We start from the raw sequence: 16,529 nt of genomic DNA on the forward strand, positions 1-16,529 counted from the left end.
AAAGCAGGTCTAAAGCAGGTCTAAAGCAGGACTAAAGCAGGACTAAAGCAGGACTAAAGCAGGTCTAAAGCAGGTCTAAAGCAGGACTAAAGCAGGTCTAAAGCAGGTCTAAAGCAGTACTAAAGCAGGTCTAAAGCAGGACTAAAGCAGGACTAAAGCAGGACTAAAGCAGGACTAAAGCAGGTCTAAAGCAGGACTAAAGCAGGTCTAAAGCAGGACTAAAGCAGGTCTAAAGCAGGTTAAAGCAGGACTAAAGCAGGACTAAAGCAGGACTAAAGCAGGTCTAAAGCAGGTCTAAAGCAGGTCTAAAGCAGGACTAAAGCAGGACTAAAGCAGGTCTAAAGCAGGTTAAAGCAGGACTAAAGCAGGTCTAAAGCAGGTCTAAAGCAGGTCTAAAGCAGGACTAAAGCAGGACTAAACCGGGACCAAACATAATACTTACACCAGAACCAGGCTAGAACCGGAAAGGGTTTAATAAAATAATAAAAATGTAATAAAACTTGTGGTTTTTGGCTGTGTTTCCAGGTTTTGTCCATTTGTCCTAAAGACATGAGAGCGGACATCTGCGTCCACCTCAACCGCAAGGTAAGAGCTAACCATGCTAACCACGCTAACCAACGCTAACCACACTAACCCAGGCTAACGTGTCGGCAAAAATGAAGACATTTTGCCTCGCGGACCCTGGACACTGACCCTGGACACTCCTGGACACTGACCCTGGAGACTCCTGGACACTGACCCTGGACACTGACCCTGGACACTCCTGGACACTGACCCTGGACACTGACCCTGGACACTCCTGGACACTGACCCTGGACACTGACCCTGGACACTCCTGGACACTGACCCTGGACACTGACCCTGGACACTCCTGGACACTGCTGCGTGAGCATTGGTGCTGTACCTGTGTCTAGAGTAACAGTGACACTCTATAAATACCTGTCACTCACACCTCCGTCTGAAGCGTCTGACCTCGAGCCTCAGGTCAGACTCTGAGGTCAGACTCTGAGGTCAGACTTTGTGTCTCCTGCTCGTGCTCGATGCTTCAGAGTTCAAGCAGATCTGAGCCGGGATCGTCCGTGTGAAGGGCAAAGTTATAGTACTGAGACAAATACTTTACAGTAACAATAACAGTAGCAGTAGCAGTAGCAGTAGCAGTAGCAGTAGCAGTAGCAGTAGCAGTAGCAGTAGCAGTAGCAGTAGCAGTAGCAGTAGCAGTAGCAGTAGCAGTAGCAGTAGCCTGGTGATGGAAGTATTGATCGTACTAACAGTCAATAGCAATGACGATTCCTCTTGTCGATCCAGTTCCTTAACGAGTCTTTTATTGATTCATAATGCAGCTAACATTTATAAGCCTGATTTGATCTGATTTTAATGCATTTAGTGTTTTAAAAGATGTAAATCAGAATTTGAAGCTTAAATCTCAGAGGGACGGTAAAACTATTGAGTTACCCGGTCCAACCTGAGCATGGATCAGTCGTTGGCCGAGCGCAGAGGCTGTTACGGGCTTTTCTGTCGGTTGCCCCGCCCCATAAACGGGCGGGGCTCCTCTCTGATCTCTGCTGCGCTCTGGTCATGTCCCTCGAGGCCCGGCTTTGGCTCTCGTGTTCGTTAGGTTCATCCGCACGGACGTGGCGTGGCGGCGCAGGTGTGAAAGGTGAAAAAAAGCGCAGTGCAGGGGCGGGGCTTAAAGGTCAGGGGCGGGGCTGAAATGGCGTTGGAAGTTACGGCAAAAGCAGAACCGATAAGAGGAAAAGACCTTTGAGTCTCAAGTGGAAGCAGGTTCTCGATTCCCATCTCTCTGAAAACCGTCTTTTCCGCCCTGGTCTGTGGAGTGTACGTGTTAGCCGTTAGCCGTTAGCCGTTAGCTGCCCGCGCTCCAGACAGGAAGTGAGCCCGAGCGAATGGACTCCGTTAACTCCTCCTTGTCGCCCTCAGGTGTTTAACGAGCACCCGGCGTTCCGCTTGGCGTCGGACGGCTGCCTGCGCTCGCTGGCCGTGCAGTTCCAGACGACGCACTGCGCGCCCGGCGACCTGATCTTCCACGCCGGCGAGAGCGTGGACACCCTCTGCTTCGTGGTGTCGGGGTCGCTCGAGGTCATCCAGGACGACGAGGTCATCGCCATCCTGGGTACGGGTCTTTGATCCATGAACGTTTTGGTGTGACGTTTTAGCCGTGAGTCGTGGAGTTTTCGGTTTCCACGGAAACAGCTGTTTGATGGTTGCAGTGGCTCCTCCAGGTTTTTAATGCAGAAAATAAAATGTGTGTGAAACAGTTTAATGACACAAAATGGCCTCTGGAAAAACAACCACAACGAAAGAACAAAAAGACAAAAGTGTTGAAGGGTCAAGAGCTAACCAGGCTAAGTCCTGGTCTTGGTCCTGGTCTCTGTCCTGGTCTTAGTCCTGGTCTTAGTCCTGGTCTTGGTCCTGGTCTCTGTCCTGGTCTTAGTCCTGGTCTTAGTCCTGGTCTTGGTCCTGGTCTCTGTCCTGGTCTTGGTCCTGGTCTTGGTCCTGGTCTCTGTCCTGGTCTCTGTCCTGGTCTCTGTCCTGGTCTTGGTCCTGGTCTTGGTCCTGGTCTTGGTCCTGGTCTCTGTCCTGGTCTTGGTCCTGGTCTTGGTCCTGGTCTCTGTCCTGGTCTTGGTCCTGGTCTTGGTCCTGGTCTCTGTCCTGGTCTTGGTCCTGGTCTTGGTCTTGGTCCTGGTCTCTGTCCTGGTCTTGGTCCTGGTCTTGGTCCTGGTCTCTGTCCTGGTCTTGGTCCTGGTCTTGGTCCTGGTCTCTGTCCTGGTCTTGGTCCTGGTCTTGGTCCTGGTCTCTGTCCTGGTCTTGGTCCTGGTCTTGGTCCTGGTCTTGGTCCTGGTCTCTGTCCTGGTCTCTGTCCTGGTCTCTGTCCTGGTCTTGGTCCTGGTCTCTGTCCTGGTCTTGGTCCTGGTCTCTGTCCTGGTCTTGGTCCTGGTCTTGGTCCTGGTCTCTGTCCTGGTCTTGGTCCTGGTCTTGGTCCTGGTCTCTGTCCTGGTCTTGGTCCTGGTCTTGGTCCTGGTCTCTGTCCTGGTCTCTGTCCTGGTCTCGGTCCTGGTCTCTGTCCTGGTCTTGGTCCTGGTCTCTGTCCTGGTCTCTGTCCTGGTCTTGGTCCTGGTCTCTGTCCTGGTCTTGGTCCTGGTCTCTGTCCTGGTCTTGGTCCAGGTCTTGGTCCTGGTCTCTGTCCTGGTCTTGGTCCTGGTCTTGGTCCTGGTCTTGGTCCTGGTCTCTGTACTGGTCTCTGTCCTGGTCTTGGTCCTGGTCTCTGTCCTGGTCTTGGTCCTGGTCTTGGTCCTGGTCTTGGTCCTGGTCTCTGTCCTGGTCTCTGTCCTGGTCTTGGTCCTGGTCTTGGTCCTCGTCTCTGTCCTGGTCTTGGTCCTGGTCTTGGTCCTGGTCTTGGTCCTGGTCCTGGTCTTGGTCCTGGTCTCTGTCCCGGTCTTGGTCCTGGTCTTGGTCCTGGTCTCTGTCCTGGTCTCTGTCCTGGTCTTGGTCCTGGTCTCTGTCCTGGTCTTGGTCCTGGTCTCTGTCCTGGTCTTGGTCCTGGTCTTGGTCCTGGTCTCTGTCCTGGTCTTGGTCCTGGTCTTGGTCCTGGTCTCTGTCCTGGTCTTGGTCCTGGTCTTGGTCCTGGTCTCTGTCCTGGTCTCGGTCCTGGTCTCTGTCCTGGTCTTGGTCCTGGTCTCTGTCCTGGTCTCTGTCCTGGTCTTGGTCCTGGTCTCTGTCCTGGTCTTGGTCCTGGTCTCTGTCCTGGTCTTGGTCCAGGTCTTGGTCCTGGTCTCTGTCCTGGTCTTGGTCCTGGTCTTGGTCCTGGTCTCTGTCCTGGTCTTGGTCCTGGTCTCTGTCCTGGTCTTGGTCCTGGTCTTGGTCCTGGTCTCTGTACTGGTCTCTGTCCTGGTCTTGGTCCTGGTCTTGGTCCTGGTCTTGGTCCTGGTCTCTGTCCTTGTCTTGGTCCTTGTCTTGGTCCTGGTCTTGGTCCTGGTCTCTGTCCTGGTCTCTGTCCTGGTCTTGGTCCTGGTCTTGGTCCTGGTCTCTGTCCTGGTCTTGGTCCTGGTCTTGGTCCTGGTCTCTGTCCTGGTCTTGGTCCTGGTCTTGGTCCTGGTCTTGGTCCTGGTCTCTGTCCTGGTCTTGGTCCTGGTCTCTGTCCTGGTCTTGGTCCTGGTCTCTGTCCTGGTCTTGGTCCTGGTCTTGGTCCTGGTCTCTGTCCTGGTCTTGGTCCTGGTCTTGGTCCTGGTCTCTGTCCTGGTCTTGGTCCTGGTCTCTGTCCTGGTCTCTGTCCTGGTCTTGGTCCTGGTCTTGGTCCTGGTCTCTGTTCTGGTCTTGGTCCTGGTCTTGTTCCTGGTCTCTGTCCTGGTCTTGGTCCTGGTCTTGGTCCTGGTCTCTGTCCTGGTCTCTGTCCTGGTCTTGGTCCTGGTCTCTGTCCTGGTCTCTGTCCTGGTCTTGGTCCTGGTCTTGGTCCTGGTCTCTGTCCTGGTCTTGGTCCTGGTCTCTGTCCTGGTCTCTGTCCTGGTCTCTGTCCTGGTCTTGGTCCTGGTCTCTGTCCTGGTCTTGGTCCTGGTCTTGGTCTTGGTCCTGGTCTCTGTCCTGGTCTTGGTCCTGGTCTCTGTCCTGGTCTTGGTCCTGGTCTTGGTCCTGGTCTCTGTCCTGGTCTTGGTCCTGGTCTCTGTCCTGGTCTTGGTCCTGGTCTCTGTCCTGGTCTTGGTCCTGGTCTCTGTCCTGGTCTTGGTCCTGGTCTTGGTCCTGGTCTCTGTCCTGGTCTTGGTCCTGGTCTTGGTCCTGGTCTCTGTCCTGGTCTTGGTCCTGATCTTGGTCCTGGTCTCTGTCCTGGTCTTGGTCCTGGTCTCTGTCCTGGTCTTGGTCCTGGTCTCTGTCCTGGTCTTGGTCCTGGTCTCTGTCCTGGTCTTGGTCCTGGTCTTGGTCCTGGTCTCTGTCCTGGTCTTGGTCCTGGTCTTGGTCCTGGTCTCTGTCCTGGTCTTGGTCCTGGTCTTGGTCCTGGTCTCTGTCCTGGTCTTGGTCCTGGTCTCTGTCCTGGTCTTGGTCCTGGTCTTGGTCCTGGTCTCTGTCCTGGTCTTGGTCCTGGTCTCTGTCCTGGTCTTGGTCCTGGTCTTGGTCCTGGTCTTGGTCCTGGTCTTGGTCCTGGTCTCTGTCCTGGTCTTGGTCCTGGTCTCTGTCCTGGTCTTGGTCCTGGTCTCTGTCCTGGTCTTGGTCCTGGTCTTCGTCCTGGTCTTCGTCCTCATCTTCGTCTTCATTTTCGTCGTGATGTTTCTGTCACTTCACTTTGACCTTTACCTCGGGTCACGACCTTTAGCTGTGGGGGTCAACACCACGCGGCGCTAGAGCTATTTTCAGCTAACGCCCAGAGGCGTTTGTCACAGCCTCGTACATCAGATGCCCTCCCACAGATCACTTTACTGCCACACTGTGGAACATTTCAGGGCCACGGGCATCAGGCCGGGCCCCTGAACCTCCCTGAGGGTCCCCTGAATGGCCCCTGAACCCTCCTGAGGGTCCCACAGAAGTTAGAGCTCAATGTTTTAGCTCTAGTTTTAGTTTGTTTGATGTAGGTTTAGTGTTCAGCGAGCTACAGATCTAATCCCTGTATGAAAACATATGAATCAAAATAAATAAATGTTAATAAATAAATACATATACATAAATACATATAAATAAATATTAATACATATAAATAAATATCAATATAAAAATAAACAAGAGCAGGTAAGTTACACGTGCTCCTTTAATATAGATCAGTCTTATCTTCAGTGCATTTCCTTCATAACGCTCTAACGTCTGGAGCATTCAAACTGTAAGACTTTGATTGAATAAAACATTATATTATTTGACAAAGTGAAATCAAGTTAAAGAAACTAAATCAGGAATAAAAGAAAGAATAAGAATAATATTAAACGGCTCTGACCGTTCACAAAGGAAACGTCAGGTCCAGATGTCAAAACGTCAAAATGAAAGAATAATCGTTTGACTAATGTCGCTGCAGTGATTTTAAATAGTCAGACATCGCTGAATGTCCCACCGTTCGCTCTCCCGAAGCCGGTGTTTCATTATGATCGTTGTGATAATCCAGCTCCTCTGCCAGTTTGTGGAGTTTATATAAAGTGTTTGTGAAGGTTCCACAGCAGGAGACTGACATTAACCCAGAGGGACGTCCTGCACGAGGAGGGGGGAGGGGGAGGAGCCAGAGAGAGGGAGAGACAGAGGGACGCCCTGCACGAGGAGGGGGGAGGAGCCAGAGAGCGGGGAGGGGGAGGAGCCGGAGAGAGAGGAGGGGGAGGAGCCAGAGAGAGGGAGAGACAGAGGGACGTCCTGCACGAGGAGGGGGGAGGAGCCAGAGAGCGGGGAGGGGGAGGAGCCGGAGAGAGAGGAGGGGGAGGAGCCAGAGAGAGAGAGGAGGGGGAGGAGCCAGAGAGAGGGGGAGGGGGAGGAGCCAGAGAGAGGGAGAGACAGAGGGACGCCCTGCACGAGGAGGGGGGAGGAGCCAGAGAGCGGGGAGGGGGAGGAGCCGGAGAGAGAGGAGGGGGAGGAGCCAGAGAGAGGGAGAGACAGAGGGACGTCCTGCACGAGGAGGGGGGAGGAGCCAGAGAGCGGGGAGGGGGAGGAGCCGGAGAGAGAGGAGGGGGAGGAGCCAGAGAGAGAGAGGAGGGGGAGGAGCCAGAGAGAGGGGGAGGGGGAGGAGCCAGAGAGAGGGAGAGACAGAGGGACGCCCTGCACGAGGAGGGGGGAGGAGCCAGAGAGCGGGGAGGGGGAGGAGCCGGAGAGAGAGGAGGGGGAGGAGCCAGAGAGAGGGGGAGGGGGAGGAGCCAGAGATAGGGGAGGGGGAGGAGCCAGAGAGAGAGGAGAGACAGAGGGACGTCCTGCACGAGGAGGGGGGAGGGGTGTGTGTGTGTGTGTGTGTGTGTGTGTGTGTGTGTGTGTGTGTGTGTGTGTGTGTGTGTGAGTGTGTGTGTGTGTGTGTGTGTGTGTGTGTGTGTGTGTGTGTGAGTGTGTGAGTGTGTGTGTGTGTGTGTGTGTGTGTGTGTGTGTGAGTGTGTGTGTGTGTGTGTGTGTGTGTGTGAGTGTGTGTGTGTGTGTGTGAGTGTGTGTGAGTGTGTGTGTGTGTGTGAGTGTGTGTGTGTGTGTGTGTGTGTGTGTGTGTGAGTGTGTGTGTGTGTGTGAGTGTGTGTGTGAGTGTGTGTGTGTGTGTGTGAGTGTGTGTGTGTGTGTGTGAGTGTGTGTGAGTGTGTGTGTGTGTGTGAGTGTGTGTGTGTGTGTGTGTGTGTGTGTGTGTGTGTGTGAGTGTGTGTGTGGTTTGTATCATCAGTTCTAAACTATAAATAGAAATATTTTGTGCCAGAACTCGTCTCGAGGCCGTTTCTTCTTTTGTTGTTGCCCATTTTAACTCTTTTAAATGTGTTTTTATTCAGTGTTCGATTCACATCAGATTTGACTCTGCCATTTTCTCACATTTATTACAGTTATTTCATTATTTTAAGACAGTTGAGCAAGTCCTTTTCACTAAATCAGATTCCAAGAGAAAATGTGAGGTTTGCTCCAAATATGGTTTCCATAGCAACTGCAGAGCTACAGTTTTAGCCACTGGCACGACTTCTGCATTTAACTTTAAAACCCTTGACACTTTAGACACACATTTCACTAAAACGCAATAAACACAATTATATTTCATATTTGACTAATTGTAATTGTACTTCCTGGTTGGACACGAGCACAGATATGACACAAGTAGAGGTCAGAGGTCGTTCCACAGCTGTTACCATAGCAACCAGACTGTAAACAAGAGCCAAACTCCACATAAATGACACAACAGTTCTGACCTGACACACAATAACACCATAAAACACCTTTATTTAGTCCAACCATGTTTTAAACTGTCTCTGTGTCGCACACTGATGACATCACAGAGGGATTCAGCTCCACTTCCTGTCACTTTAAACTCTTATGTTGCAATTTGCGAAGAAAACATTACTAATAACGGAAGTAAAACTGTGATAAACATTGACCACAGGTTCTACACCAGCAAAGTGAGTCAGAATGAGAAGAACAGAAGGACCTTTAATGTGGAAGGACCTTTAATGTGGAAGGACCTTTAATGTGGAAGGACCTTTAATGTGGAAGGGCCTTTAATGTGGAAGGATCTTTAATGTGGAAGGGACTTTAATGTGGAAGGACCTTTAATGTGGAAGGACCTTTAATGTGGAAGGGCCTTTAATGTGGAAGGATCTTTAATGTGGAAGGACCTTTAATGTGGAAGGACCTTTAATGTGGAAGGACCTTTAATGTGGAAGGACCTTTAATGTGGAAGGACCTTTAATGTGGAAGGACCTTTAATGTCGAAGGACCTTTAATGTGGAAGGACCTTTAATGTGGAAGGACCTTTAATGTGGAAGGGCCTTTAATGTGGAAGGACCTTTAATGTGGAAGGACCTTTAATGTGGAAGGACCTTTAATGTGAGGGGAGGGCGTGTCCGAGTGTGGGGAGGGCGTGTCCGAGTGAGGGGAGGGCGTGTCCGAGTGAGGGGAGGACGTGTCCGAGTGTGGGGAGGGCGTGTCCGAGTGTGGGGAGGGCGTGTCCGAGTGAGGGGAGGGCGTGTCCGAGTGAGGGGAGGGCGTGTCCGAGTGAGGGGAGGGCGTGTCCGAGTGTCCCAGAAGCGACAGAGTGTGACCGCGTGAGGGGAGGGCGTGTCCGAGTGAGGGGAGGGCGTGTCCGAGTGAGGGGAGGGCGTGTCCGAGTGTGGGGAGGGCGTGTCCGAGTGTGGGGAGGGCGTGTCCGAGTGTGGGGAGGGCGTGTCCGAGTGAGGGGAAGGCGTGTCCGAGTGAGGGGAGGGCGTGTCCGAGTGAGGGGAGGGCGTGTCCGAGTGAGGGGAGGGCGTGTCCGAGTGTCCCAGAAGCGACAGAGTGTGACCGCGTGAGGGGAGGGCGTGTCCGAGTGAGGGGAGGGCGTGTCCGAGTGAGGGGAGGGCGTGACCGAGTGTGGGGAGGGCGTGTCCGAGTGAGGGGAGGGCGTGTCCGAGTGAGGGGAGGGCGTGTCCGAGTGAGGGGAGGGCGTGTCCGAGTGAGGGGAGGGCGTGTCCGAGTGTCCCAGAAGCGACAGAGTGTGACCGCGTGAGGGGAGGGCGTGTCCGAGTGAGGGGAGGGCGTGTCCGAGTGAGGGGAGGGCGTGACAGAGTGAGGGGAGGGCGTGACCGAGTGAGGGGAGGGCGTGTCCGAGTGTGGGGAGGGCGTATCCGAGTGAGGGGAGGGCGTGTCCGAGTGAGGGGAGGGCGTGTCCGAGTGAGGGGAGGGCGTGACCGAGTGTGGGGAGGGCGTGTCCGAGTGTGGGGAGGGCGTGTCCGAGTGAGGGGAGGGCGTGTCCGAGTGAGGGGAGGGCGTGACCGAGTGAGGGGAGGGCGTGTCCGAGTGAGGGGAGGGCGTGTCCGAGTGTCCCAGGACGTGTCCGTTTAACGAGACGTCGGTGTAACGTCCGTCACAGACGTCCAGACGAAGGAAATGAAGACGTGCACGACCTGTTCAGAGCGCTTAGAGGTTAAAAAGGCCTTAAAGGTGATAAAAGCCTGATTTAGCGACTGTGCTGATCTGATAACGACTGTTGCTTTGTTGCGTGTGATGAAGCTCGTCACTGACCTGCACTAATTGGTTTGGGCCTCACAGGCTTCATTACTCTGAGGACATGTGGACTCATCCATCACAGACAATCACAAACTCAAACATCATTAAAACACCATAAACACGGACTAAACCAGGGTGACAGACTGAAGAAGGGCTAAACCAGGACTAAACCAGGGTGACAGACTGAAGAAGGGCTAAACCAGGACTAAACCAGAGTGACAGACTGAAGAGTGGCTAAACCAGGACTAAACCAGGGTGACAGACTGAAGAAGGGCTAAACCAGGACTAAACCAGAGTGACAGACTGAAGAGGGGCTAAACCAGGACTAAACCAGGGTGACAGACTGAAGAAGGGCTAAACCAGGACTAAACCAGGGTGACAGACTGAAGAAGGGCTAAACCAGGACTAAACCAGGGTGACAGACTGAAGAGGGGCTAAACCAGGACTAAACCAGGGTGACAGACTGAAGAGTGGCTAAACCAGGACTAAACCAGAGTGACAGACTGAAGAGGGGCTAAACCAGGACTAAACCAGGGTGACAGACTGAAGAAGGGCTAAACCAGGACTAAACCGGGGTGACAGACTGAAGAAGGGCTAAACCAGGACTAAACCAGAGTGACAGACTGAAGAAGGGCTAAACCAGGACTAAACCAGAGTGACAGACTGAAGAGGGGCTAAACCAGGACTAAACCAGGGTGACAGACTGAAGAGTGGCTAAACCAGGACTAAACCAGGGTGACAGACTGAAGAAGGGCTAAACCAGGACTAAACCAGGGTGACAGACTGAAGAAGGGCTAAACCAGGACTAAACCAGGGTGACAGACTGAAGAAGGGCTAAACCAGGACTAAACCAGGGTGACAGACTGAAGAAGGGCTAAACCAGGACTAAACCAGGCTGACAGACTGAAGAAGGGCTAAACCAGGACTAAACCAGGGTGACAGACTGAAGAAGGGCTAAACCAGGACTAAACCAGAGTGACAGACTGAAGAGGGGCTAAACCAGGACTAAACCAGAGTGACAGACTGAAGAAGGGCTAAACCAGGACTAAACCAGGGTGACAGACTGAAGAAGGGCTAAACCAGGACTAAACCAGGCTGACAGACTGAAGAAGGGCTAAACCAGGACTAAACCAGGGTGACAGACTGAAGAAGGGCTAAACCAGGACTAAACCAGAGTGACAGACTGAAGAGGGGCTAAACCAGGACTAAACCAGGGTGACAGACTGAAGAAGGGCTAAACCAGGACTAAACCAGAGTGACAGACTGAAGAAGGGCTAAACCAGGACTAAACCAGAGTGACAGACTGAAGAAGGGCTAAACCAGGACTAAACCAGGGTGACAGACTGAAGAAGGGCTAAACCAGGACTAAACCAGAGTGACAGACTGAAGAGGGGCTAAACCAGGACTAAACCAGAGTGACAGACTGAAGAAGGGCTAAACCAGGACTAAACCAGGGTGACAGACTGAAGAAGGGCTAAACCAGGACTAAACCAGAGTGACAGACTGAAGAAGGGCTAAACCAGGACTAAACCAGGGTGACAGACTGAAGAAGGGCTAAACCAGGACTAAACCAGGGTGACAGACTGAAGAGTGGCTAAACCAGGACTAAACCAGGGTGACAGACTGAAGAGGGGCTAAACCAGGACTAAACCAGGGTGACAGACTGAAGAGTGGCTAAACCAGGACTAAACCAGAGTGACAGACTGAAGAGGGGCTAAACCAGGACTAAACCAGGGTGACAGACTGAAGAGTGGCTAAACCAGGACTAAACCAGGGTGACAGACTGAAGAAGGGCTAAACCAGGACTAAACCAGGGTGACAGACTGAAGAGGGGCTAAACCAGGACTAAACCAGGGTGACAGACTGAAGAAGGGCTAAACCAGGACTAAACCAGGGTGACAGACTGAAGAAGGGCTAAACCAGGACTAAACCAGGGTGACAGACTGAAGAAGGGCTAAACCAGGACTAAACCAGGCTGACAGACTGAAGAAGGGCTAAACCAGGACTAAACCAGGGTGACAGACTGAAGAAGGGCTAAACCAGGACTAAACCAGAGTGACAGACTGAAGAGGGGCTAAACCAGGACTAAACCAGAGTGACAGACTGAAGAAGGGCTAAACCAGGACTAAACCAGGGTGACAGACTGAAGAAGGGCTAAACCAGGACTAAACCAGAGTGACAGACTGAAGAAGGGCTAAACCAGGACTAAACCAGGGTGACAGACTGAAGAGTGGCTAAACCAGGACTAAACCAGGGTGACAGACTGAAGAAGGGCTAAACCAGGACTAAACCAGAGTGACAGACTGAAGAGGGGCTAAACCAGGACTAAACCAGGGTGACAGACTGAAGAGTGGCTAAACCAGGACTAAACCAGGGTGACAGACTGAAGAAGGGCTAAACCAGGACTAAACCAGGGTGACAGACTGAAGAAGGGCTAAACCAGGACTAAACCAGGGTGACAGACTGAAGAGGGGCTAAACCAGGACTAAACCAGGGTGACAGACTGAAGAGTGGCTAAACCAGGACTAAACCAGAGTGACAGACTGAAGAGGGGCTAAACCAGGACTAAACCAGGGTGACAGACTGAAGAAGGGCTAAACCAGGACTAAACCAGGGTGACAGACTGAAGAAGGGCTAAACCAGGACTAAACCAGAGTGACAGACTGAAGAAGGGCTAAACCAGGACTAAACCAGAGTGACAGACTGAAGAGGGGCTAAACCAGGACTAAACCAGGGTGACAGACTGAAGAGTGGCTAAACCAGGACTAAACCAGGGTGACAGACTGAAGAAGGGCTAAACCAGGACTAAACCAGGCTGACAGACTGAAGAAGGGCTAAACCAGGACTAAACCAGGGTGACAGACTGAAGAAGGGCTAAACCAGGACTAAACCAGAGTGACAGACTGAAGAGGGGCTAAACCAGGACTAAACCAGAGTGACAGACTGAAGAAGGGCTAAACCAGGACTAAACCAGGGTGACAGACTGAAGAAGGGCTAAACCAGGACTAAACCAGGCTGACAGACTGAAGAAGGGCTAAACCAGGACTAAACCAGGGTGACAGACTGAAGAAGGGCTAAACCAGGACTAAACCAGAGTGACAGACTGAAGAGGGGCTAAACCAGGACTAAACCAGAGTGACAGACTGAAGAAGGGCTAAACCAGGACTAAACCAGGGTGACAGACTGAAGAAGGGCTAAACCAGGACTAAACCAGAGTGACAGACTGAAGAGGGGCTAAACCAGGACTAAACCAGGGTGACAGACTGAAGAGTGGCTAAACCAGGACTAAACCAGGGTGACAGACTGAAGAAGGGCTAAACCAGGACTAAACCAGGGTGACAGACTGAAGAGGGGCTAAACCAGGACTAAACCAGGGTGACAGACTGAAGAAGGGCTAAACCAGGACTAAACCAGGGTGACAGACTGAAGAAGGGCTAAACCAGGACTAAACCAGGGTGACAGACTGAAGAAGGGCTAAACCAGGACTAAACCAGGCTGACAGACTGAAGAAGGGCTAAACCAGGACTAAACCAGGGTGACAGACTGAAGAAGGGCTAAACCAGGACTAAACCAGAGTGACAGACTGAAGAGGGGCTAAACCAGGACTAAACCAGAGTGACAGACTGAAGAAGGGCTAAACCAGGACTAAACCAGGGTGACAGACTGAAGAAGGGCTAAACCAGGACTAAACCAGAGTGACAGACTGAAGAAGGGCTAAACCAGGACTAAACCAGGGTGACAGACTGAAGAGTGGCTAAACCAGGACTAAACCAGGGTGACAGACTGAAGAAGGGCTAAACCAGGACTAAACCAGAGTGACAGACTGAAGAGGGGCTAAACCAGGACTAAACCAGGGTGACAGACTGAAGAGTGGCTAAACCAGGACTAAACCAGGCTGACAGACTGAAGAGGGGCTAAACCAGGACTAAACCAGGGTGACAGACTGAAGAAGGGCTAAACCAGGACTAAACCAGGGTGACAGACTGAAGAGGGGCTAAACCAGGACTAAACCAGGGTGACAGACTGAAGAAGGGCTAAACCAGGACTAAACCAGGCTGACAGACTGAAGAAGGGCTGAAACCGAACTGAAACTGGACTAAATCAGATGTAAATCTGGGGCTCTTCCAGAAGTCTAAAGGACTAAACCAGGTCTAAACCCGGCGATGCGGGTCCGTGGATGCGGTTGCTAAGGACCGGTCCAGGTGAGATGGTTTCCATGGAGACGGGGGTAAAAGATGAGGAAGTGAGGATATTTTTAATGTTTCTCACGCGGCTAAAGTCAGCGCTCATTAAAAACTCATTAACAGGAAATGAGATTAAGATTTGTTTACAAGAACCAATAACGAGAGTAAACAAGGCTGGGATTGAAAATGAGTAAACAGAAACTAAACCAGGATCTAAAGAGGACTAATCCAGGATGTAACCAAGGCTAATATTATTAATACAATTTGGACTAAAGCAGAACTAAACCAGGTCTGAACCAGGTCTAAACCAGGTCTAAACCAGGTCTAAACCAGGTCTAAACCAGGTCTAACCCAGGTCTAAACCAGGTCTAAACCAGGTCTAAACCAGGTCTAAACCAGGTCTAAACCAGGTCCAAACCAGGTCTAAACCAGGTCTAAACCAGGTCTAAACCAGGTCTAAACCAGGTCTAAACCAGGTCCAAACCAGGTCTAAACCAGGTCTAAACCAGGTCTAAACCAGGTCTAAACCAGGTCTAAATCAGGTCTAAACCAGGTCTACCGTGGCTCCTGGTTCTCACCCATGTGTCTCTCTCTGTCCCAGGTAAAGGGGACGTTTTCGGGGACGTGTTCTGGAAGGAGCCGTCGTTAGCTCACGCCTGCGCTAACGTCCGCGCGCTAACGTACTGCGACCTGCACGTGATCCACAAAGACGCTCTGCTCAAAGTGCTCCAGTTCTACACGGCCTTCTCCAACTCCTTCTCACGCAACCTCATCCTCACCTGCAACCTGAGGAAGCGGGTAAGAACCAGGTCTGAACCAGGTCTGAACCAGGTCTAAACCAGGCCTGAACCAGGCCTGAACCAGGTCTAAACCAGGCCTGAACCAGGTCTGAACCAGGTCTGAACCAGGTCTAAACCAGGTCTAAACCAGGCCTGAACCAGGCCTGAACCAGGCCTGAACCAGGTCTAAACCAGGCCTGAATCAGGTCTGAACCAGGTCTGAACCAGGTCTAAACCAGGCCTGAACCAGGCCTGAACCAGGTCTAAACCAGGTCTGAACCAGGTCTGAACCAGGCCTGAACCAGGTCTGAACCAGGTCTGAACCAGGTCTGAACCAGGTCTAAACCAGGCCTGAACCAGGTCTGAACCAGGTCTAAACCAGGTCTTAACCAGGTCTGAACCAGGTCTGAACCAGGTCTAAACCAGGCCTGAACCAGGTCTAAACCAGGCCTGAACCAGGTCTGAACCAGGTCTAAACCAGGTCTAAACCAGGCCTGAACCAGGTCTGAACCAGGTCTAAACCAGGTCTTAACCAGGTCTGAACCAGGTCTGAACCAGGTCTGAACCAGGTCTGAACCAGGTCTAAACCAGGTCTAAACCAGGTCTGAACCAGGTCTGAACCAGGTCTGAACCAGGTCTAAACCGGGTCTGAACCAGGTCTGAACCAGGTCTAAACCGGGTCTGAACCAGGTCTAAACCAGGTCTAAACCAGGTCTAAACCAGGTCTAAACCAGGTCTAAACCAGGTCTAAACCAGGCCTGAACCAGGCCTGAACCAGGCCTGAACCAGGTCTAAACCAGGCCTGAATCAGGTCTGAACCAGGTCTGAACCAGGTCTAAACCAGGCCTGAACCAGGCCTGAACCAGGTCTAAACCAGGTCTGAACCAGGTCTGAACCAGGCCTGAACCAGGTCTGAACCAGGTCTGAACCAGGTCTGAACCAGGTCTAAACCAGGCCTGAACCAGGTCTGAACCAGGTCTAAACCAGGTCTTAACCAGGTCTGAACCAGGTCTGAACCAGGTCTAAACCAGGCCTGAACCAGGTCTAAACCAGGCCTGAACCAGGTCTGAACCAGGTCTAAACCAGGTCTAAACCAGGCCTGAACCAGGTCTGAACCAGGTCTAAACCAGGTCTTAACCAGGTCTGAACCAGGTCTGAACCAGGTCTGAACCAGGTCTGAACCAGGTCTAAACCAGGTCTAAACCAGGTCTGAACCAGGTCTGAACCAGGTCTGAACCAGGTCTAAACCGGGTCTGAACCAGGTCTGAACCAGGTCTAAACCGGGTCTGAACCAGGTCTAAACCAGGTCTAAACCAGGTCTAAACCAGGTCTAAACCAGGTCTAAACCAGGTCTAAACCAGGTCTGAACCAGGCCTGAACCAGGTCTGAACCAGGTCTGAACCAGGTCTAATCTCTGCAGGTGTGAGTGACAGGTCACAGTCGACTCTGATTCATAATTGAACATTTGACTCTAATGAGACTGAGATTGAAGAACGACGACCTCAGAAATGTCAACCTCAGACAGAACAGCACTAGAGTCCTCTTATTGTCCTCACTGTCCTCTTATTGTCCTCACCGTCCTCTTATTGTCCTCACTGTCCTCTTATTGTCCTCACCGTCCTCTTATTGTCCTCACTGTCCTCTTATTGTCCTCACTGTCCCCTTATTGTCCTCACTGTCCCCTTATTGTCCTCACCGTCCCCTTATTGTTCTCACTGTCCCCTTCATGCCGTCCCCGCCCCCTTCATGCCGTCCCCGCCCCCTTCATGCCGTCCCCGCCCCCTCGTTGCCCCTCATTTGCATACTGCTGTACGGGGCTGTGAGGTCATTTTTCACTGTAAAACGCTGAGTTTGTAAAAGTCGCTCAAGTCGTAAAGTTCGGCTAAACCTGAGATTTAGTTTAACGAGTTTTTACTTTTAAATACGAAGAATCAGC

General features: G+C 52.1%; 1 protein-coding gene across 1 annotated transcript in view; it reads left to right on the forward strand.

The window, feature by feature from the left end:
* The window catches only part of LOC140370956 (voltage-gated delayed rectifier potassium channel KCNH5-like), a 102,368-nt gene that overhangs the window by 78,307 nt on the left and 7,532 nt on the right, over window positions 1–16,529 (forward strand). Inside the window, exons 12-14 of the mRNA XM_072458238.1 lie at window positions 526–585; window positions 1,939–2,131; window positions 14,416–14,612. Coding sequence (XP_072314339.1) covers window positions 526–585; window positions 1,939–2,131; window positions 14,416–14,612 — 450 coding nt within the window. The remainder of the gene's footprint in view (window positions 1–525; window positions 586–1,938; window positions 2,132–14,415; window positions 14,613–16,529) is intronic.

This window comes from Eucyclogobius newberryi, unplaced genomic scaffold, assembly GCF_026437365.1.
Source record: "Eucyclogobius newberryi isolate DKJ021-1_F unplaced genomic scaffold, fEucNew1.0.hap1 SCAF_21, whole genome shotgun sequence".
Lineage (NCBI taxonomy): Eukaryota > Metazoa > Chordata > Actinopteri > Gobiiformes > Gobiidae > Eucyclogobius > Eucyclogobius newberryi.